This window comes from Chiloscyllium punctatum, chromosome 21, assembly GCF_047496795.1.
Source record: "Chiloscyllium punctatum isolate Juve2018m chromosome 21, sChiPun1.3, whole genome shotgun sequence".
Taxonomy (NCBI): Eukaryota; Metazoa; Chordata; class Chondrichthyes; order Orectolobiformes; family Hemiscylliidae; genus Chiloscyllium; species Chiloscyllium punctatum.
The window spans coordinates 22,711,151-22,735,547 of NC_092759.1; the positions used below are offsets into that span (position 1 = coordinate 22,711,151).

The 24,397-nt window shown below is 45.7% G+C and overlaps 1 protein-coding gene across 1 annotated transcript in view; it reads right to left on the reverse strand.

Moving 5' to 3' along the window:
- Positions 1 to 343: 343 nt before the first annotated feature.
- The window catches only part of LOC140492485 (uncharacterized), a 34,476-nt gene continuing 10,422 nt past the window's right edge, over positions 344 to 24,397 (reverse strand). Inside the window, exons 3-6 of the mRNA XM_072591372.1 lie at positions 22,166 to 22,242; positions 18,986 to 19,083; positions 16,945 to 17,094; positions 344 to 4,376 (exon numbers count right to left, since the gene is read on the reverse strand). Of these exons, the coding sequence (XP_072447473.1) occupies positions 3,795 to 4,376; positions 16,945 to 17,094; positions 18,986 to 19,083; positions 22,166 to 22,242 (907 nt within the window). The 3' untranslated portion in view covers positions 344 to 3,794. The remainder of the gene's footprint in view (positions 4,377 to 16,944; positions 17,095 to 18,985; positions 19,084 to 22,165; positions 22,243 to 24,397) is intronic.

Consider the following 24,397-nt stretch of genomic DNA (forward strand, 5'->3'; position numbering starts at 1 on the left):
CAGGATGGAGGGGCTGAATAGCCTTCCTGCACTCATTAACCAAAGAAATTCCAGGAATGGGAAACATATCTGGGTTTGTGCTCCTGATTGCCATATCCTATTATTCTCGCAACAAAGTGCAAACAGACATTAATTGAGGACAAGTGAAGATTAAAACATGGTTCTCGCTCCTGCGGACAAATTGGCTGGACCCATGTAAAGAATTATAACCTGGCCAAGATGGGACAAGACTTGTGTAGAATGGTACCTGTTCAGGATCCTATCCCTTTAACAGAGGAGGAGAAAAATTAAAAGAAACACATTACAAAAATGTATGTTAATTCCAACATAAAGTTTACTTCAGTATGTTGAAATAGTATGGCAGAATGACATTGTTCAAAATGTGCATTTCTCTTCGCCTTTATTGTTATAAATAAGAATACAAGAAATAGGAGTAGGAGCAGACCATTAGCCCGTCAAGCATACTCTAGCTTTCACTGCAATCAGTAGTTAATCTTGGGCTTCAACTATTTGGGCTTTCACTTGATACTGTGAGAGACCAACAAACAAGTCTTAAATATATTCAAAAAATAAGCATCCACTTTGGGAAAGATTTATAAAGATTCATAACAACCCTTTTGAGGGAAGACATTTTTTTCTCATCTCTACTATGGTGCTTTACAAAACTATAGAGATGGCAGAGGATTGTGAAGCTGTTGAAAGTGTAGAGACTATGTTGTGAATTAGGTGGTAGACCTATAGGTAGGATACAGTGAAATAGATTATCTATCTCTGACAATAATTGATACACTTCAAAATTCATTTGTAATATGAATGCACATTAAGGATTGAGAGTTGCAATACATGAAAGTTTTAGCTTTTTGTTATTTCTGTCATTCTTGTTGGTTAGAGTCGGGTTGCCAATATTTGTGAAGATAAGTGTTTAAATCAGTTCAGTGTCAAGAGTGTAATGCTGGAAAAGCACAGCAGGTCAGACAGCATCCAATGAGCAGGAGAATTGGCGTTTCGGGCAAAAGCCATTCATCAGGAATGAATCTGGGAACCTCGGGGGTAAGCGATAAATGGGAGGGGGGGTGGGGTTGGGGCTGGGGGAAGGTAGCTAAGAGTGCGATAGGTGGATGGAGGTGGGGGTAATGGTGATAGGTCGGAGGGGAGGGTGGAGCAGATAGGTGGGAAGGAAGGTAGACAAGTAGGGACAGGTCATGAGGGCACTGCTGAGCTGCAAGGTTGGAACTGGGATAAGGTGGGGGGAGGGGAAATGGGAAATTGGGGAGGAGAAATGAGGAAACTGGTGATATCCACATTGATGCCGTGGGGTTGGAGAGTTCCGAGGCGGAAGATGAAGTGTTCTTCCTTCAGACGTTGGGTGGTTAGGGAGTGGCAATGGAGGAGGCCCAGGGCAGAGTGGAAGAGGGAGTTGAAGTGTTCCACCACAGGGTGGTGGAGTTGGAGTTGGGTGCAGGTGTTCCGGAGATGTTCTCTGAAGCACTCTGCAAATAGGTGTCCTGTCTCCTCAATGTAGAGGAGATTGCATCGGGAGCAACGGATATAGTAAATGACGTGTGGATGTGCAGGTGAAACTTTGATGGATGTGGAAAGTTCCTTTGGGACCTTGGGTTGGGGGGGGGGGGAGGTATGGGTGCAGGTTTTGCAATTCCTGCAATGGCAGGGGAATGTGGGTTGGGGGGGAGCATGGACCTGACAAGGCAGTCGTGAAGGAAACATTCTTTACAGAAGGCGGGTAGTGGTGGGGTCCGTTTGTAGGTGGCAGTAATGGTGGAGGATGATGCGATGTATACAGAAGTTGGTGGGATGGAAGTTGAGGACCAGGGGGGTTCTGTCCTTATTGTGGTTGGAGGGGTGGGGTTCGAGGGTGGAGATGTGGGAAGTGGATGAGATACTCTGGAAGGCATCATCAACTACGTGGGAGGGGAAATTGCGATCTTTAAAGAAGGAAGCCATCTGGTGTGTTCTGTGGTGTGACTGGTACTCCTAGGAACAGATGCGGCAGAGGAATTGGGAATAAGGCATAGCATTTTATAGGAGGCAGGGTGGGAAGAGATGTAATCCAGGTTGCTGTGGGAGTCAGCTGATTTGTAGAAATCAGTGTTGAGTCAGTCACCGTTGATGGAGAGGTCCAGGAAGTGGGGAGGTGTCTGAGATGGTCCAGGTGAACTTAAGTTTGGGGTGGAATGTGTTGGTGAAGTTGACAAACTGTTCAACCTCCTCATGGGAGCACAAGGTGGCGCTGATATGTCATCAATGTAGCGGAGGAAAAGGTGGGGAGTGGTGCCGGTGTAACTGCAGAAGATGGACTGTTCCACGTAACCAACAAAGAAACAGGCATAGCTGGGGCCCATGGCTACCCCTTTCATCTGGAGGAAGTGGAAGGATTTGAAGGAGAAATTGTTGAGGGTGAGGACCAGTTCCACCAAATGAATGAGAGTAGTCAGTGGAAGGGTACTGATGGAAACGTCGGGAGAGGAAGAAACGGACGGCTTGGAGGTCCTGGTCATAGTGGATGGAGGTGTATAGGGGCTGGATGTCAATGGTGAAGATGAGGCATTGGGGGCAAGGGAAACGGAAGTCTTGTAGGAGGTTGAAGGCGTGGGTGTTGTCCTGAATGTGTGTGGGGAGTTCCTGGATCAGGCGGGAATAGGACAGTATCGAGAGATATGGAGAGAATTCAGTGGGGCAGGAGCAGGCTGAGATGATGGCTGGGCCAGGGTAGTCAGGCTTGGTGCAGGGTTCCCGAACTGAGGTTGATCCCCTGAGATGATGAGATTACGTTCGGTCCGGGAGATGATGATTTGGTGATGGGAGGTGAGGTCATGGTCGAGGGGGCTGTAGGAGAAGATGTCTTCAAGTTGGTGCCTGGTTTCAGCAGTGTAGAGGTCAGTGCACCAAACTACCACTGCAACCCCCCCATTTGTCCATTTGAAGGTAAGGTTGAGGTTGGAGCAGAGGGAGTGGAAGGCTGCGCATTGTGAGGGTGAGAGGTTGGAGTGGGTGAGAGGGGTGGACAGGTTGAGGCGGTCAATGTCCTAGCGGCAGTTGGAAATAAAGAGGTTGAGGGGGGTAACAGACCGACACGGAGTGTCCAGGTGGATAGAGTGTATTGGAGGCGGGTGAAGGGGACCTTGGAAGGTGGGCAGGAGTCTTGATGGAAAAAGTAAGCTCAAGGTGGAGACAGTGGAAGAAGTGTTCACTGTCTCAACGAGTGTTGAATTTGTTGATCCGGGAGTAGAGGGGGATGAAGGTAAGGTGTTTGCTGAGGACTGTTCATTTATCCTCAGTAAGGGGGAGATGTGGGGGGAATGGTGAAAACTTGGTAGGGCTGGGAGCCATGACCTGGTGGAGCTGGGAGTGGGGGTGGAGACTCTAACTGGAGTGGAGTGGCGTGGTAGTGATGTCATGTCCAGAAGTGACACTCACCCCAGGTGTGGGTGGGGGAGGAGATGGTGACTGTGGGATCTGCAGGGGGTGTGTCAGCGGTGTTCAGCTGAGTGGCGTGGGTAGGGGTGGAAGTGGTCGTGATTCAAAATGACCACTTTAAATCAGTTCATATCAAAGCTGTTCTGAGCACAGCTTTTCTTGTGACTTGACCAACACTGGAAAGAAGAGGATATTTTTAATCAACCTGTTCAGAGATGGTATAACACATCTCTGGAGCAGGTGGAACCAGAACCATGGCCTCCTGCCACACAGGTTGGGACATGACCACTGCATCAGAAGAACCTGACTGGGAGGAGGAGATTGAGTCTCTCATTCCTTACATCATGACTGTTTTGAGGTTAGCTGAATCGATAATTAAAATCACCTTCCACTTCACTATCTGTCAAATCCCTGTCCAGTTTGTAGTTTGGATTAATTTTATAGTTCTTTCTGCCAGTAATTTTCTGTCTTCCAGCTCTGATACACTCGCAGAAATCATTAACATCTTCGTAAACTGAGTCATCATCATCATCATCATCATCATCATCATCATCCCTCAGTTCCACAAATTCAGCAAATTTACACCCTTCAATGCCCAGGCAACGATAACAGAATTCATAAAAACAGTTGGGACACATTACTTGTGGACAGCCCTGCTGACAGTGAGAAACTAAGGTCTCGCAATTGGGACAAGCCCTCACCACTGGGCACTGGTGTACCTCAATGTTGGGGGCCTCGATGAGTGGACAGGACAGCAGCATTGCGGTGATGCTGCAGGATTTGTTGCCGCAGTCAGTGTTCTGTGATGCTGGGTTATTCCACTCTCTCATACAATCCCAGCAGAACTGATAGAGTTTCCCTTTCACGTTAGAACATGACAGGCACTCCACACACAGGTTGTCTGGATCCACTCTCTGCACAAGGTAATTGCAGTCAGGACACTAACATTAATAGAGAAAGAAAGAGAGAATTAATAGATATAATAACCATTTGTTGGTCCACAATTTGAGAATTATTGACAAAAAAGAAATAATGTTGAACCTTTCCACTTCCACATCAGGACAGAATTGCAACAACGCCCAATCTCAAAGGGAGCAACAATTTATGTTGAACAAGAAGCAAAGTGTCAGTGGATTGGTAAATGGATTCTATTGACCAAGACATTTCTGTGGTATTCTTGGTTGGAAATTTGATATTCATGCATCTGTGCTGATGAATACAAAATTAAAATCTTTACAGAGTGTCTCCTTTACCCAGCTCTTCCTTAATTTTTCTGCTTACGCACCACCACACCCTGTCTCCAACTCAGCTTGAAGGCATAGCTTAAGGAGGAGTGTTGCTAATTCTGCTTGGTCAGTTGTGATGGCCTTGGTTGAGAAGCCATGCTAACAGTCCTTGCAGCATGATAGATAACTACTGCAGTGTTGTTCTGGAACTATATTCCAAGTAGGGGTCATGGTGGAAAGACGAGAAAGATAGTTATTCAAAGCAGAGGTTAATATCAGCAGAGATTTACAGAACATAATGTCAACGGTGTGACCACCAGCTACATTTCTGAGCTGGTGAAGGGTTATTATCATCAGCTTTAATTTATTTTCACTGTCACTTTAGTGGGACCATCAGTATTGTTGTGCCTCCCTGAGTTCATATCTCAGTGTTATCCACCCACCTGACACTTCCCTTTCTGTATCAGTTTAATGCTCAATCTCTCCATCAGCTTTTGCCAAGGTGGCCAATGGGTCTTTATTTCCAATAACTGAACTTGGCTATCTTTTGTCTCTAACTGTAGATAGCAACCCTTTTGATTCCTGAACTTCTGCTATTGATCAACACACCCATTGGTCCTAATGTCCATCCAAATAATTTGAAGCATCCTTCAACATGCCCCCATTTCAAAAGCTGTTGTACTCTGCCTAGAGTCCAACTCTTAGTTCAAGAGAGTGAAAAAATGCATCATATGAACCCAGATCATCACAAAGTGCTAAAAATACACAACAGGTCATGAGAATTTAAAGGAGGAAAGATCATATTGTGACAAAAGATGCCAAGTGCAACATTCATTTGCAGTTTTTCACACAGTTACTGATAAACAGCCTGACCTGTTCCAAAGCTTAACATGTTGCAGAGTTTCAGCCAGTGCAGTTTGAGATCCAGGTACAATATAGGTGGAAGTGAAGTCAATGCTTCTGAGGATACAAGGACATTCAATAAAGGTGCAGTTCAGTTGGTTTGACTGGAGGTACAGTCTGTGTGGGTGCTGATATATTTTATTTGACTGAAGATGCACTCAGTATGGATGTGGAGTCGATTTGTCTCAAGGTACAATCAGTTTAGCTGGAGGTACAATCAGTATGGGTTGAGATGGAGGCAGTATGGGTTGAGGTCCAGTTGATTTGATTGGAGATATAGTATGGGTTGAGATACAGTCAGTGTGGATGTATAGCCGGTTTGACTGTATCATGTGGGTGGGGCTACAGACAGTGTGAGTACAATCAGTTTGGGTAGAAATTGTGGGTGGAGTAATACATAGAACATAGCAAAGTACAGCACAACAAGCCAAGGTTTAATCCTAATGTAAAACATAGCAAATTAACCTACACAACCATCAACTCATTGCTGTCCATGTGCATGTCTAGCAGTCGCTTGTCCCCAATGACTCTGCTTCCAACACCCACAGCTGACAACGCATTCCATGCATTCACAACTCTCTGCATAAAGAACCTACCTCAGACATCTCCTTTATACCTTCCTCCTAATATCTTCAAACCAATCCTCGCACCAATCAATTGTGCCCTGGGGAAACGTCTCTGGCTATTGATATCCAAGCCTCTCATTACCTTGTATACCTCGATCAGGTCTCCTCTCTTTCTCCTCCTCTCCAGAGAAAAAAGTCCAAGCTTATTCAACCTTTCTTCATAAGGCAAGCCCTCCAGCCCAGGCAGCATCCTGGTAAACCTTCTTTGCACCCTCTCCAAAGCCTCTCTATCTTTCCTATAACAGGGCAACCGGAACTGGACACAATATTCCAGGTGTGGTCTCACCAGGGACTTGTAGAGCTGCAGCAAAACCTCACGGCTCTTAAACTCGATCCCCCTGTTAATGAAAGCCAAAACAGCATAAGCTTTCTTAACAACCCTATCCACTTGGGTAGCAACATTGAGGGATCTATGTACATGCACACCCTGATCCCCCTGTTCCTCCACACTGGCAAGAATCCTGTCTTTAATCCTATATTCAGTATTCGAGTTCAACCTTTAAAAATGCATCACTTTGCATTTATCCAGGTTGAACTCCATCTGCCATTTCTCAGCCCAGTTCTGCATCCTGTCTATGTCTCGCTGCAGCCTGCAATAGCCCTCGATACTATCAATGGCACCTCCAAATGTTGTGTCATCTGTAAATTTACTAACCCACCCGCAACCACCTCATCCAAGTCATTTATAAAACCTACAAACAGCAGAGGCCCAAGAACAGAACCCTGTGGGATCCCTCTCAACACAGTCCTCCAGACAGAAAACTTCCCATCTACAACCATTCTTCTGCCTTCTGTCAGCCAATCAATTCTGAATCCAGATAGCCAAATCTCCCTGTATCCCATAAATCCTGACTTTAGGAATGAGCCTACCATGGGAACCTTATCAAATGTCTTGCAGAAGTCCACATACACCATATCCACTGCTCGACCGTCGTCGACCTGTCTTGACACCTCCTCAAAGAACTCAATAAAATTTGTAAGGCATGACCTGCCCCTCACAAAGCCATGCTGACTGCCTTTAATCACACTATGCTTTGCCAAATAGTCATAAATCCTATCACTCAGAATTCTTTCCAAAACTTTGCTGACCACAGACATAAGACTGACTGGTCTGTAATTGCCAGGGATTTCCCTATTCCCCTTCTTGAAAAGAGGAACAACATTCACCTCCTTCCAATCCTCCGGTACAACTCCCGTGGAGACTGAGGAAGCAAAGATCTTCGCCAGCAGCTTAGCAATCTCATTTGTCGCTTCCTGGAGCAGCTTAGTATAAATCTGGTCTGGCCCTGGGGACTTATCAATCTTAATGTTTTCCAAAATTTCTTGCACGTCAACTTCATCAATCTTGATCTGGTCAAGACTGTATCCCAGCTCCTCTAAGTTTTTATATACAACAAGTTCCCTTTCCTTGGTGAAAACCAAAGCAAAAAACTCATTTCGGGCTTCCCCTATCTACTCAGACTCCACTCTCAACCTCCCTTCGCTATCCCTGATCAGCCCCACCTTCTCCCTGATCATTCCCTTATTCCTCACGGATGAGTAAAATGCCTAAGGGTTCTCCCTATCCTTCCTGCCAAGCCTTTTTCGTGCTCCCTCCTGGCTCTCCTCAGTCCATTTCTGAGCCCCTTTCTCACAAGCCTGTAATCCTCTAAAGCTGTGCTAGATCCTTGCTTCCTCCACCTTATGTAAGCTGCCTTCTTCCTTTTGACAAGAAGTTCCTCTGTTCTCGTCATCCAAAGTTCCTTAATCTTACCCCTTCTTACCTCTCTCACAGTTGATAGATATACAATTGGTCTTGGTTACATACTGTGGGTACGTGTATATGTTGGTGCAGGTTATTATAAAATCAGTACAAGTTGAAATACAGTAAGTGTGGTTGGAAGTACAGTTATGCGATCATTTACAGTTGGTGAAGTGGAGGTACACAGCATGAAGTCAATATTTCATAGCTGCTCTCTACTCCACATGCCCCCTTCATTTCCTTGACAGGAGTCGGTATTTAAAACCAGTTGTCATTTGGACCAAGGCCACGCTGGTCAACATTCATCTCTCAGTCAAGAACATTTTCTGCAGCCAATCAACTCACTTGCTACCGACAGGACTTGGCTGGTACAATCGTGAATATAACAAGTTTGTTATTGCACACCTTTTTAAATGCAATGTGAAGCATTTTCAGATCTGATATGTATTGTGTTATTGCAAGTTTGTTCTTTCATTGTCCTTCCCAAACTGGTTGACAGTGCTCATTTCAGAGGAGGAATATGTTAGCAGGTGATATTTCATGTTGCAGTACCATGTGAAAGCAGGAAGTGATCAAGCAGAAGACTTACAAGGATGTTGCCAGGGTTGGAGGGTTTGAGCTATTGGGAATGGCTGAATAGGCTGGGACTGTTTTCCCTGGAGCATCGGAGGATAAGGGGTGACTTTATAGAGGTTGATAAAATCATGAAGGGCATGGATAGGATAAATAGACAAGATATTTTCCCTGGGGTGGGGGATTCCAGAGCTGGAGGGCGTAGGTTTATGGTAAGAGGGGAAAGATTTAAAATCAGAGACCTAATGGGCAACTTTTTCAGGCAGAGGGCAGTGCACATGTGGAATGAGCTGCCAGAGGAAGTGGTGCAGGCTGGTAGAAATACAGCACTTAAAAGGCAGCTCGATAGGTATATGAATAGGAAGGATTAGAGGGAAATGGGCCAAGTGCTGGCAAATGGGACTAGATTGGGTTAGGATATCTGGTCGGCATGGATGAGTTGGACAGAAGGGTCTATTTCTGCGCTGTACATCTCTGTGACATTATGATATGGGAATTGGACAATTTCATACAGAGAGGATGGGGGTTTTGGCTGTTGCAGGGTGACTTCTAGGTCAACGGTTCATAAAGTCACACAGCATAGTAACAGACCCCTCAGCCCAACTCGTTCCATGCTGACCGGGTTTCTTAAACTTAAACTAGTTCCACTTGCCTGCGTTTGTCCCATCGCCTTTTGAACCTTTCCTCTTCATGTACCTGTCCAAATGTCTTTTCAGTGTTGTATGTGTCTCTGCATCTAAAACTTCCTCTGGCAATACTGCCACATAAGTACCATCCTCTGTGTGAAAACCTTGCCTCTCAGGTCCCTTTTAAATATTTCTCATCCCATTTTAAAATTATATCTCCTAGTTTTCAGTTCCACTTTGCTATTCACCTTATCTACGTCCGTCATAATATTAAAAACCTCCAAAGGTCACCCCTCAACCTCCTACTCTCTAGGGTAAGAAGTCCCAGCCTATCCAGCTTCTCCTTAAAAATCAAACCCTGTAGTCCTGGTAACTTCTTTGTAAATATTTTCTCCACCCTTTCCAATTTGATAATATCCTTCCTATAGCAGGATGCCTAGAACTCCAAACGTGGCCTCACCAGTGTTCTGTACAGCTGCAACAGGACTCATATGCGTTAGGACTTTGGCTCATGCAAAGCTTAAATATGTCCCGATCGAGAAGGAAGGGTTGGCAGTCAAATTTGGAGTCAGGAAGTTCCACCAATACCTTCATGGATAATAATAATAATGGACCACAAATCCCTGTTAGGTTTAATTAAAGAAGACAAGGCAGTGCAGCCCATAGCTTCAGGTGGAACTCAGTGGTGTGCTCTAATACTAAACGCATAAAATTACAAGTTGGAACACCAATGAAGAGGCCAAGTAGCAAATGCAGATGCATTCCCGTTGGTAGATACACCATTAGTGGTACCGCCACTGGAAGAGTTTGCAATGGTTTTAAATATTCTGGACACACTTCCAGTTGCAGCTGACAATATCAGATTTTGGATGCAGAAGGTTCCGGTCCTGGCAAAACTGAAATATTGTGATAAGGATCAAGAGTGAATGGCCTGAGTAAAAGTCATCGCTACGTACTGGCTGAACTCCGTCAGAGCCATCCAGGGGTCTCCAAAATGAAGGTGTTGGCCAGAAGTTATGTCTGGTGGCCAGGATTAGCTGTGTTGGTGATGCAGTGCTGAGAGTGGCAACCAGAACAAACATTTATGCCAGCAGCTCCCCTCTGTTCTTGGGAATGGAACAGTAAACTCTGGACTCAGTACCCTGTCGACTATGCAGGACTTTTCATGAAGAGGAGGATGAATTTCTTCTGACGTGCTCTGGGCGTGAGAGGTGGGTGACTGTACACCGCCCGTACCTGAGGCAGAGTCAGAGGAACCTGACCTGGTGCTAAAGTGGCCGAGGAGTTACTATAACAAAAATAATTAGCCTGTGTCCTCGGACTCCGGGGTGGGGGGGTGGGGGGGATAGTGATGTAGTGATGTAGTGAATGTGACAAGGTCAGCCAGATGGAACTCACAGAATGTGAGTTCCCTGATTGGGGTTGTTAACCAGGGCCAATCAGGGAGCCCTAGCTGACATAAGAACAGGAGTGTCAGACATCCTGGTCACTCCAAGAGCTAACTCTGAGGGAACTGGATCAGTGTCAAGGACCCTGCACTTGTGTAAGGGGATTGACTCTGAGCTGGCTGGCCAGCCACATCTAGTGCGTGTCACTGTTGGTTTCCAACTGTTTGGAGAAACCAGATTCCTGAACTGGCTGATTCTACCAAGCCAGTTTGTTAACTGGTATTCCTTTTTTATTCAGGACTTATTTCTAAACTGCCTGATTTATACAGACAATGTGTTACAGGTTTATTTCAGTTCTCATTAGGGAACTGTTGTTTCACTGGCTGGTTACAGCCTGTCTGTTACTCTATTCTCTTTTGTTTTGAGAAAAGGACCTTGCTGATTTTGTGGCAGGGCTTGGCCCTTGCACTTTGGTTTCTTTATTTTTTGTTGAAAAATGTGGTGCTGGAAAAGCACAGGAGGTCAGGCAGCATCAGAGGAGCAGGAGAATCGACGTTTCGGGCATAAGCCCTTCTTCAGGAATGAGGCTGGTGTGCCAGGCGGGCTGAGATAAAAGGTAGGGGGGAGGGAATTTGGGGGAGGGGCGTTGGGAATACGATAGGTGGAAGGAGGTGAGGGTGAGGGTGAGGGTGATAGGCCGGAGAGGGGGTGGAGGCGGAGGCGGAGAGGTCGGGAATAAGATTGCAGGTCAAGAGGGCGGTGCTGAATCCAGGGGTTGGGACTGAGATAAGGTGGGGGGGCAGGGGAAATGAGGAAGCTGGAGAAATCTACATTCATCCCGTGTGGTTGGAGGGTTCCTAGGCGGAAGATGAAGCGCTCTTCCTCCAGGTGTCATGTGGTCAGGGTCTGGCGATGGAGGAGGCCAAGGACCTGCATGTCCTTGGCGGAGTGGGAGGGGGAGTTAAAGTGTTGAGCCACGGGATGGTTGGGTTGGTTGGTCCGGGTGTCCCAGAGGTGTTCTCTGAAACGTTCTGCAAGTGGGCGGCCTGTCTCCCCAATATAGAGGAGACCACATCGGGTGCAACGGATACAGTAAATGATGTGTGTGGAGGTGCAGGTGAATTTGCGATGGATATGGAAGGATCCATTGGAGCCTTGGAGGGAAGTAAGGGGGGAGGTTTGGGCACAAGTTTTGCACTTCTTGCGGTTGCAGGTGAAGGTGCCGGGAGTAGTGGTTGGGTTGGTGGGGGGGTGTGGACCTGACGAGGGCGTCACGGAGGGAGTGGTCTCTCTGGAACGCTGATAGGGGTGGGGAGGGAAATATATCCCTGGTAGTGGGGTCTGTTTGGAGGTGGTGGAAATCACAGAGGATGATACGATGTATCTGGAGGTTGGTGGGGTGGAAGGTGAGGACCAGTGGGGTTCTGTCCTGGTGGTGATTGGAGGGGCGGGGCTCAAGGGCGGAGGAGCGGGAAGTGGAGGAGATGTGGTGGAGAGCATCGTCAACCACGTCGGAGGGAAAATTGCGGTCTTTTGAAGAAGGATGTTCAGTATTGGAACTGGTCCTCCTGGGAGCAGATGCGGCGGAGACAAAGGAATTGGGAATATGGGATGGCGTTTTTACAGGGGGCAGGGTGGGAGGAGGTGTAGTCTAGGTAGCTATGGGAGTCGGTCGGTTTGCAGTAAATGTCTGTGTTGAGTCAGTCGCCCGAGATAGAAATGGAGAGGTCTAGGAAGGGGAGGGAGGAGTCTGAGACGGTCCAGGTAAATTTGAGGTCGGGGTGGAAGGTGTTAGTAAAGTGGATAAACTGTTCAACCTCCTCGTGGGAGCACGAGGTAGCGCCAATACAATCATCGATGTAGCGGAGGAAAAGGTGGGGTGTGGTGCCAGTGTAGCTGTGGAAGATGGACTATTCCACATATCCAACGAAGTGGTAGACATAGCTGGGGCCCATACGGGTGCCCACACCAAACCAAAGGAGTAGCCCCGGATTCAGCACCGCCCTCTTGACCTGCAATCTTCTTCCCGACCTCTCCGCCCCACCCCCTCCCTCACCCTCACCCCCTTCCACTTATCATATTCCCAGCAACCCCCCCCCCCCCAAAAAAATTCCCTCCCCCCTACCTTTTATCTCAGCTCGCCTGGCACACCAGCCTCATTCCTGAAGAAGGGCTTATGCCCGAAACATCGATTCTCCTGCTCCTCAGATGCTGCCTGGCCTGCCGTGTTTTTCCAGCACCACATTTTTCAACTCTGATCTGCAGTCCTCACTTTCTCCTTCTTTATTTTTTGCATGTGTTTTCACTTTCTTTTTGGTGTTTGGACTGAGGCTCTGTGAAATAATGCACCTTTCCACATAAACTGTTCCTCTGAGGGTAGGCCTGGCCGATTTGTGGTTGGATTAGTGGTGCTGGAAGAGCACAGCAGTTCAGGCAGCATGTGGTTGGACTAGGCTTCTGTAAACACTGAACACCTGTGTATGTGCTGGGAGGTGAGCATTTGCTGCCTTCAGGAGTGGGCTCTGTCCTCGGTTATGGACTCTGTTTTTGGCTCTGCATGTTGGAGTGGACTCTTATTTCTGACGATGCATTTTGTATACTGGAGTATACTGTGCTCCTGGGAATTGATTCTGTATTCTGAAGAGAACCGTTTACGGTAATGGACTCTGTGCACCAGAAAGGACTTTGTTTGTTGGTAATTGACTCTATCTTGTTGCCTTTTGCACTGTCTTGTGTGTCCCTTACTGTGAGCTGGGACGCTCATAGGTCATCCTGAAAGCTGTCACCCTGAGAGCTGGAGGGTGGGTAGGCTGTTGTGTGAATCTGAAGGTAGGTTGGCTGACCTGAAAACCAGAAGATGGGTAGGCCACCCCGATGCCAGTCGCCCCAGAGAGTCGGTAGGCCATTCTGAGCGCTGTCGTCCCGAGAAGGGGTAATTGGGATGGGCTGTCCTAGAGGTGGCTGGAAGGTGTGTCAGAGCAGCCGAGAGCCAGAAGGTGCGTAGGGGCAGGCTAAGATCAGATGGCTTGTGGGCTGCCCTGTGCACTATTGTCCCAGGAAAGAGGACAGGCTGTCCTAGAGGTGGCTGGAATCGGTGTTGGGGCAGTCCACAAGCCAGATGGTGCATCAGGGTGGGCAAGAACTAGATGGTATTTAGGGGCAGACCGAGAGCCAGAAGGTGGATAGGCCGTCCTCAGCATTGTCACCCCAGGCAGGCTGTCCTAGAAATGGCCAGAAGCTGTGTTAGAGCAGCTGTGAGCCAGAAGGCATATAGAGGCAGGCTGAGATCCAGAAGGCTTGTGGGCTGCCCTGTGTACCATCGTCCCAAGGAAGGGGTCAGGCTGTCCTAGAGGTGGCTGGCAGGTGTGAAAGGGCAGTTAAGGAAGCTGGAAAGTGGTAGGCTGTCCTGTCGTCAGTGGCGGGGGGGACGGACAGAGATGTAGATGTGTCAGGGCGGACGGAGAGCTGGAAGGGACATGGGGTGGACCAAGAACCGGAGAGAGTGTAGGTGTGGGCTGCCTTTGAGTAGCTGGAAGGTGGGAGGGACAGGTGGCATGCTGAGTGTGTGTTATTAGCACTGTCTTATTGTTTGGTTTATCTATCTGTCTGTACGTGATGGTGTTTACTGTTTCCTTCTTGATTAATGTAAGGTGGGATTCGAGGTTCATCCTTGTATTCCTGTGAACAGCTTGTACAGTGGGATTTGGGGTCTGGCTTTGCTGCCCCTTTCCCCCATAAATTGCTGTTTCTTGTATACAGCTGTTATGTAAAACGTTTGTTTGTAATTTGTATTGGTTAACAAAATAAAATAAACAGGACTGTCATTCTGTTCATTCTGGGAGCTGGATCAGTGAAGGACTCTCTGTTTGTGTCAGGGGACTGGCTCTGAGTTGGCTGACCACATCCAGTTGCCATTGGTTTCTGTATTTTTAGGGGGAACCCTGATTCTTAAACTGTCTGAATTATATAACCGGTTTGTTCATTGGTTTCCTTTTTATTGAGGACTGATCTCGAAACTGGCTGATTTACACAGTCAATGTGTTTCAGATGTATTCCTAAAGGGAACTGTTTTTGATTAGATTACTTACAGTGTGGAAACAGGCCCTTTGGTCCAACGAGTCCCCACTGACCCTCCGAAGACCAACCCGCCCAGACCCATTCCCCTGCATTTACCCCTTCACCTAACGCTACGGGCAATTTAGTGTGGCCAATTCACCTAACCAGGACATCTTTGGACTGTGGGAGGAAACTGGAGCACCCGGAGGAAATCCACACAGACATGGGGAGAATGTGCAAACTCCACACAGACAGTTGCCTGAGGCGGGAATCGAACCTGGGTCTCTGGCACTGTGAGGCAGCAGTGCTAACCACTGTGCCACCGTGCCACCCTTGTTTCACTATCTGACTACAATCTGTGTGTACTCCTTTCTTTTATTTTGAGAAATGTACAATGCTGATTTTTGTGGCAGGGTTTAGCCTTGACAATTTTTTTTTGCATGTGTTTTCATTTTTTTGGTGTTTGGATTGAGCCCCTGTAAGAAAAAGCACCTTTCCAAATGAACTGTTTCTCCATGGGTAGTAGGCCTGATCCTCTGTGGGTAGGCCTGACCCTCTGGGTGGACTAGCCCTCTGTAAAGACTGAATACCTGTGTGTGCTAAGAGGTGATCATCTGCTGCCTTTGAGAGTGGACCAGACCTCTGTGAGTTAACTGCATCTTTACAATGCGCTATGTTCCTGTAAGTGGGCCTGGATCTGTATGGATGGACCAGGCCTTTGTGGAGACTGAACACTTGTATGTGTGTGCTATGGGGTGTGCATTTGCTGCCTTCAGGAGTGGACTCTGCTTTTGGCAGTGGACTCTATTTCTGACAATGCACTTTGTATACTGGAGTGGACTCTGTTCCTGGGAATGGACTTTGCATCTTAAATAGGATTGTTTCTGAAAATGGACTCTGTTTGTTGGTAATTGACTCTATCTTGTTGCTTGTTGGGTTTATCACTGGCACTGTCTTGTGTGTCCCTAGTCCCTTACTTTGAGCTGGGAGGCTCAGAGGTCATCCTGAAAGCTGGAGGGTGGGTAGGCCGTCCTGTGAACCGGAAGGTGGGTAAGCAGTCCTGAACGCTGGAAGGTGAGTAGGCTGTTCTGAGTGTTGTCGTCCCAAGAATGGGCTGTCCTAGAGGTGGTTGGAAGGTGTCTCAGAGAGGCTAAGAGCCAGAAGGTGCGTAGGGGCAGGCTGAGATTCAGACTGCTTGTTGGCTGCCCTGTATATTGGCATCCCAGGCGAACGGGACGAACTGTCCAAGAGGTGGCCAGAAGATGTGTCAGGGCAGTCCACAGGCCAGATGGTGCATCAGGGTGAGCGAGAGCCAGATAGTACAGGCAGGCCAAGAGCTGGAAGGCAGGTAGGCTGTCCTCAGTGCTGTGACCTGGGCAGTTATCAGGACAGACTATCCTAGAGGTGGCTTGAAGGCACGGAAGGGTGGTTAGGGAAGCTGGAAGGTGGGTAGGCCATCCTAATTGCTGGGGAGTAGTGGGAAAACAGGACAGGCTGTCCTAGAGGTGGCCGGAAGATTTGTCTGGGTAGACTGAGAGCCGAAAAGGGCGTAGGTGTGGTCTGCCTTTGAGTGGAAGGAAGGTGGGAGGGACGGGTGGCTTGCTGGGTTGCCAGGGGTATCTGTGTTATATGCACTGTTTTCTTGTTCAGTTTATCAATCTGTCTGTATGTGATGGTGTTTACTGTTTTCTTCTTGATTAATGTAAAGTAGGATTTGAGGTTTGTCCTCCTTTCCCTGTGAACAGCTTGTACGGTGGGGTTTGGGGTCTGGTTTTGCCACTCCTTTCCCCCATGAATTGATAGTTCTTGTATACAGCTGTTAATGTAAAATGTTTGTTTGTAATTTGTACTGGTTAATAAAGTAAAAAAAAAGAATAGGAGTGTCAGACATCCTGTTCATTCTGAGAGCTGCGTCTGAGGGAGCTGAATCAGTGTCAAGGACTTTCCACATATAAATAAAGGGGGGCTTAATGATAAGATACCAGCCTCTGGAGTTATTTTACAGACCTCAGTGCAATTCATGTGAAAATGCCACTCGCTCGGTCTCTGAGCAAGTAGCTAGCTGTCCTGGTGTGTTCTGATGCTGTCAGTGCTGTGTGTCATTACATCCTGGTCCCCCAGAGCCACCTGACTATAAACCTATTAGCAACAAACATGCAATAGGAGGTTCTCATTTCACGGCTTTCTAGTTACTCCTAACTGCCTTCAAACAAAGGCTATGATGGGCTATACGTTTTAAAAAAAGCTTGTATAAACATGCATCTTCATTGACGTTAATATTCTTGAATGTGATATATCGCTACTTTAGCTCATTAGACCATTCAAACACTTTATCTTTCTGTCCAATTCTCATTGTATTTTGCCCATTACCTTTTTGTAGGAAGCAGTGTCATCTTTGGTTAGTTCCACCAATTTTTTCTCATAACAATCCCTCTCCTCTTCTGTGAAGAGTGATAATTTGCACACCTCCTGCCAGACCCACTCCTTCTTACAGGTCTGACATGGAAAAGAATGGATTCCCTGAGGAGAGACAATCTGTGTGTCACTGCTGGAATAAAGAACACATAATAGGATGACGTTTGAATGGTCGGGTGGGAGGCAGCCTACTTGCAATTCCAGGTGAGGCAGGTTTTGAAGAAAGCTAGTCTGGGAATGAGGTTTTACACAGTAATTGCAATTTCATATCCCATTCAAACCCAGACAAGGGACAGTATTCTGGAAATAAGAGTTTATTTCATAGAATCGCTACAGTGTGGAAACAGGCCATTTGGCCCAACAAGTCCACACTGACTCTCCAAAGAGTATCCCACCCAGACCCATTCCCCTACTCTATTGCTCTACAATTCCCCGAACTACTGTATCTAACCTAAACACTATGGGCAATTTAGCATGGTCACCCCACCCTACCCTGAACATCTTTGGACTGTGGGAGGAAACTGGAGCACCCGGAGAAAATCCATGCAGACACAGGGAGAATGTGCAACCTTCATACACACAGTTGCCCGAGGTGATAATGACCATGCTGATTGTCAGGCAGAACATAGAACATAGAAAAATACAGCACAGAACAGGCCCTTTGGCTCATGATGTTGTGCCGAAGATTAATTCTAATGTAAAATAAAATAACTTAACCTACGCACCCCTCAATGCACTGCTCTCCATGTGCATGTCCAGCACTCCCTTGAATGTCCCTAATGACTCTGCTTCCACCACCACCGCTGGCAACGTATTCCATGCATTCACAACTCTCTACGTAAAGAACCTACCTCTGATATCCCCTCTATGCCTTTCTCCTAATATCTTAAAACTATGACTCTTTGTGCCCGTCAATCCTGCCCTGGAGAAATGTCTCTGGCTATTGACTCTATCTATTCCACTCACTATCTTGTTTACCTCGATCAGGTCTCCTCTCTTCCTCCTCTCTAGAGAGAAACGTCCGAGCTTAGTCAACCTCTCTTCATAAGACAAGCCCTCCAGTCCAGGCAGCATCCTGGTAAACCTTCTTTGCACCCTGTCCAAAGCCTCTGTATCTTTCCTATAGTAGGGCAACAAGAACTGGACACAATATTCCAAGTGTGGTCTCACCAGGGACTTGTAGAGCTGCAGCAAAACCTCATGGCTCTTAAAATCGATTCCCCTGTTAATGAAAGCCAAAACACCATATGCTTTCTTAACAACTCTATCTACTTGGTTGGTACTTGAAAACCAAGTTCCTTCTGTTTCTCCACACTGCCAAGAATCCTGTCTTTAATCCTATATTCAGCATTTGAGTTCGACCTTCCAAAATGCATCACTTTGCATTTATCCAGCTTGAACTCCATAAAACTCCATAAAAATGGTTTACCAATTTCCTTTAGGAAGAGAAACTGCCATCCTTATCTGATCTGGCCTGCAGCAATGTGATTGATTCTTCACTGCCCTATGGGGAGTAATGACCTACTGGTATGTATCACTGGTCTATTAATACATACACCCGGGTAATGTTGTGGGGATTTGGGTTCAAATCCTGCCATGGCAGATGGTAGAATTTGAATTCAGTTTAAAACTATTTGGAATTAATAGTGACCATGAAGCCAATATTGATTGTTGGGAAAATCTCTTCTGGCTTGCTTATGTCCTTTAAGAAAGAAAATCTGCATCCTTACCTGATCTGGCCTACATATCACTCCAGACTCAGGTAATGTGGTTGACTCTTAGGGATGGGCAATAAATGCTGGTTCAACCTGTGATGCCAAATCCCATGAGTGAATATTTTAAAAAAAGACACAGTGAATCCCAAACTCAGCCTGGCCTTTTGGTCATTGAATTGAGGAACTGACCAGTGTCCAAGGGGAGAACTTGTGAGACAGGTCAATACCAGAGATCATGGATGTGTAAACAGCACAGCAAAGACATAAAGAGACAAACTCACCGTGTCTATCCGAGACTTAGCCCAGGCTTTTAGACTCAGGGGTTCTGCGATATGTCCACATGAAGCCTTGATTCGGAGGCTGCTGCAGGGTCTAGTGTCTGGAGACAGAGTCAGTGAATTAAGTCATAGAGATGTACACCATGGAAACAGGCCCTTTAGTCCAACCCGTCCATGCTAACCAGATATCCTAAATTAAGTGAGTGGGCAAAGGTCTGGCAGATGGAATACAATGTTAATAAATGTGAAGTCATCCATTTCAGTAGGAGTAACTTGCATGGTAAAAAGTTGCAGCATGCTGCTGTGCAAAGGGACTTGGGTGTCCTTGTGCATGAATCACAAAGTTGGTCTGCAGGTACAACAAGTAATTAGGAAGGCAAATGGAATGTTATCCTTCATTGCTAAAAGCAGGGAGGTTACGTTGCAGGGTGTTAGTGAGGTCACACCTGGAGTACTGTGTACAGTTCTGGTCTCCTGACTTGAGGAAAGATGTACTGGCACTGGAGGGGGTGCAGGGGAATTTCACTAGGTTGGTTGTGGGGTTAAAATCAACAAGGTGTGGGGTTGGCTAATGAAGAAAGACTGAGTAGACTGAGATTATATTCATTGGTATTTAGAAGAATGGGGGGAGGGAATCTCATAGAAACATAAAATTATGAATGGAATAGATAAGATAGAAGTAGAGAGGATGTTTCCACTGGCAGGTGAAACTAGGACAAGAGGGCATAGCCTCAAGATTAGAGGGAGCAAATTTAGGACTGAATTGAGAAGGAACTTCTTCACCCAGAGGGTTGTGAATCTATGGAATTTCTTGCCCAATTAAGTAGTTGGTGCTACTTCAGTAAACATTTTTAAAGCTAAAATAGATAGTTTTTGAACTGTAAAAGAAATAAGAAATACGGGGGTGGGGGGGGGGCGGGGGGAGTGCAGGTAAGTGGAGCTGAGTCCATGAAAGGATCAGCCATGACCTTATTGAATGGTGGAGCAGGCTCGAAGGGCCAGATAGCCTACTCCTGCTCCTGGTTCTTATGTTCTAATCTAGTCCTGTTTGCCAGCATTTGGCCCATATCCCTGTAAACCCTTCCAATTCACATAACCATCCAGTAGCCTTTTAAAGTTGTAATTGTACCAGTCACCAACACATCCTCTTGGCAGCTCACTCCTTACATGCACCATTTAAGCGTGAATAGGTTGCCCCTTAGGCCCCATTTAAATTTTTCCCCTCTCATCTTAAACCTATGCCCACCTTGTTCTGGACTCCCCTACTCTGGGGAAAGGGATCTTGACTATTTACCCTATCCATGCACTTCATGATTTTATAAACTTCCAATAAGGTCATCTCTCAGCCTCCAATACTCCAGGGAAAACAGCCTCAGCCTACTCAACCTCTCCCTATAGCTCAAACCCTCCAAACCTGGCAACATGCTTATAAATATTTTCCGAACCATTTCAAGTTCAACAACATCTTTCCTGTTGGAGGGAGACCAGAATTGAATTCAGTGTTCCAAAAGAGGTCTAACCAATGTCCTGTACAGCGACAACATGACCTCCCAACTCCTATACTAACTGATTAAAGGCAAGCATACCAAATGCCTTCTTCACTATCCTATCCAACTGCAACTTCATTTTCAAAGAACTGTGAACCTGCACTCCAAGGTCTCTTTGTTCAGCACCACTCCCCAGGATCTAACTATTAAGGTTAAGTCCTGTCTTGATTTGCTGTACCGAAATGCACCTCGCATTTATCTAGATTAAACTCTATCTGTCGTTGTACTCTGAGATAATCTCCTTCGCTGTCCATGACACCACCAATTTTGGTGTTATTTACAAACTTTCTAACCATACCTCCTATATTCACATTTGAATCATTTATATAAATGACAAAAAGCGGTGGACCCAGCCCCAAAACTTGCAGCATACCACTGGTCATAATTCTCCAATGCAAAAAGCAATCCTCCACCACCACTCTCTGTCTCCTACTTTTGAGGCAATTTTGTATCCAAATGGCTCGTTCTCCCTGTACTCCATGTGATCTACCTTTGTTAACCAGCCTACCATGTGGAACTTTGTTGAATGCCTTAATTAAGTTTCACTAATCATTGTGTTAATCGGTCATGCTGCAAGATAAAGCCATGAGTTTGTATGCACGGAAAGGAAAGACAGCAGGAGCACCATGCTTTTCAATTCATTTCATTCAGTCGGTCTGAAAATATTGAGCAGCCCCAACACGTACGTTGAATGAGATTAATTTACATTTAAATATCTATTTCACAAGTTGATTACTTTATCTTCTGTTACTTTTGTTGCATTCCTCTGCTATATTAACTGTCAAAATGACAGACTCCATATTGTTCATTTAAACAGGGAAAACTAGGTGAAACTCTTTAAAAACCAGGAGTCACACGTTTAAAATAGAGAGGTGAATTTTTTTTCTGAGTGTCTTGAGTCTTTGAATTCCTCTCTGAAAAGGTGGTTTTCCCCGGAGCATAGGAGGATAAGGGGGTGACCTTGTAGACAATTATAAACTCATGAAGGGCATGGATAGGATAAATAATCAAGGCCTTTTCCCGAGGGTGGGATTGTCCAAAACTAGAAGAGATAGGGGAAAGATTTAAAAGGGGCCTGAGGGGCAATTTTTCATACAGAGGGTGGAATGAGCAGCCAGAGAAAGTCATAGAGGATGGTACAATTACAGCATTGAAGAGGCAGATACGCGGATAGGAAAGGTTTAGAGGGATATGGGCCAAATGCAGGCAATTAGGACTAGTTCAGTTTCGAAACCCTGGTCAGCTTGAACAAGTTGGACTGACTGACAGGCCTGTTTCCGTGCTGTGTGACTTAATGGTGAAGACAGAGTCCTGGAATTTTTTTAAGACAGAGAGGGATAGACTTTTATTAATCAAGAGCATTGCATCATTTCAGCGTAGACAGGATGGTGGATTTGAGGTTATAATGAAATCAGCCATCATCTTATTGAATGGTGGAGCAAGCTCAAAGGGAATGGTCTGCTCATGCCCCTTGTTTGTCTGTTTTCCCTTTTTGTTCTTTATTCTAATATATGTGAGCTATGTTCACCCTTTGCTACTAGACACTCTGTAAACAGCACCACTGACTGTGCTCCTTTTATCTTCAACATTCATTACAATGCAATACCCAGCCAGACTGAATCTCTTGCAGTACGACCTGAGTTGCAATGTTTTCGGTTGAAATTCCTCGTCACCCAATCGAAGGAGGCATTTTCCCTCAGAGTAGGGATGGAACTAAAATCAATGAGATTACAATACTGATTATATTCACACAATGTCTCAGGAAAACCACAGTTTCAGAATGTGGCGATTGAACAGGATGCGTGCAGACACTAATTACACTTTCAAAAAGAGTATGGCTAAGGATCAGGATGAAATTAAAGATGAGACATACATACAGAATATGGGGGAAATAAGCAAACTAAACTAAAGAATTCAGAGCTTCCTCGAAGTTTATAGTCACGCGTCTTTTTTGAGACCTGCTGTTCATCATTATCTGTCAATAATTTGGGTGTAATAAAAATAATAACCACATCTGCAAATGATATGACAATAGGTGGCCAAATAAATAATTATTTTGATCTCATTATGGTGAAATATGTTGTGGGATGATGGAGCAAGACTTGTCAGATTGCTCATGGTGTAGCCAGATTTTGAGACAGAGGCTTTTTGAGGTTTTCGATCTTTATCAGGTGCATGTATACAACTTTTTCGAGACTTTAATCCTGTAATTTTAAATGATAGGTGTAATCTCCTCGTAGATACATATATGTTAGTTCAACATAAACCCATGTTCTGGATATTCTCTATCAGTTGACTTAATTTGGCATATTTTAGGGATTGCTTGCATGTTGCATATTTCTGTGCTTATCTCACTATGTTGCTGAAATGCCACATAGTAGCTGACCATTGTTTTTCCAATGATACAGAGGACTCTTGTTTGCTATTGAGATTATTGTATTACCTTATTTGTGTCTAAGGAATAAGTCTATGAATAGTTCCAAATTTAATAGTTTGTATTTTGTTGACCAGAGTTGCTCTGTGGAACTCTCCATGCTAAAATAGCTTTCCTGATTAGGCAAAACTTAATCCGTGTTCATTGTAATCCATTACTTTAAAGGCCAGTAGAATTGTCAGGCAAGAAAATCTTTAAACATGCTTAATCCATACTTACTGTTAGAAAAGACCAGCAAGTATCAGAAACTAGTTGCATTACCTTCTTTTCTAAGTGATCTTCTTGTCTAACCCCTTACATCTGGTCCTTATTCTTAGTCCCATAGGAAGGATACTGTGAAACTTGAAAAGGCACAGAAAGGATTTACAAGGATGTTGCCGAGACTGGAGGGTTTGAACTGCAGGGAGAGGTTCAAAGGCCTGGGGCTGTTTTTACCTGGAATGTCAGATGCCGAGGGAGTGACCTTATAGAGATTTATAAAATCATGAGAGACATGAATAGGGTGAATAGCTGAGGTCTTTTTCTTCAGGTGGTGGTGTCCAAAGCTAGAGGACATAGGTTTAAGGACATGAGGGATAACGTTTTCACGTAGAGGGTGGTGCATGTCTGCAACAAGCTGCCAGAGGATGTGGTGGAAGCATTTAAAAGGCACCTAGTTGGGAGTGGAGTTTAGAAGGATATATAGGTCAAATGCTGGCAAATGGCACTAGGTCAGATTGTGATATCTGGTCAGTGTGGACAAGTTGGTTCAAAGGGTCTGTTCCTGTGTTGTATTACTCGATAAGGAAGTTGCAAAGGGATATGGATCAGGATAGAAACATTGTTTTTTGTCTTTTTCACAAACTTAAGACACCTTGAAGCACTGTATATTATTCATGCACTTCTGAAGTACAATCACTGTAGAAATCGCAGCAGCCAATCAATTCATGCAAGTAGCATTGCTCCTGCAAGTAACACTGTGATAAATCCATCCCACAACCAACGGATCTAACCTCAGCTCTGCAGTGCTGTCGCATCCAGCTGTGAATAGTGGTGGACAACTAAGCAATGCACTGGAGGAGGCTCCACAAATATCCCTATCCTCAATGATGGAAGAGCTCAACACATCAGTGCAAAAGATAACACTGATGCTTGTACAGCAATCTTCAGCCAGAAGGGCCAAGTAAACGATCCATCTCGACCTCCTCCAGTGGTCCCCAGCATCACAAATACCAGTCTTCAGCCAATTCAATTTACTCCAGATGATATCAAGAAGCAGTTTGAGCAAGACGGTAACTAGGGAAAGGGTTGACCCACTCAAGGACAAAGGAGGAAAGATACATGTGGAGTCAGAGAAAATGGGTGAGATTATTAATGAGTACTTGGCATCGGTATTCACCAAGGAGAGGGACATGGCGGATGTTGAGATTAGGGATGGATCTTTGATTACTCTAG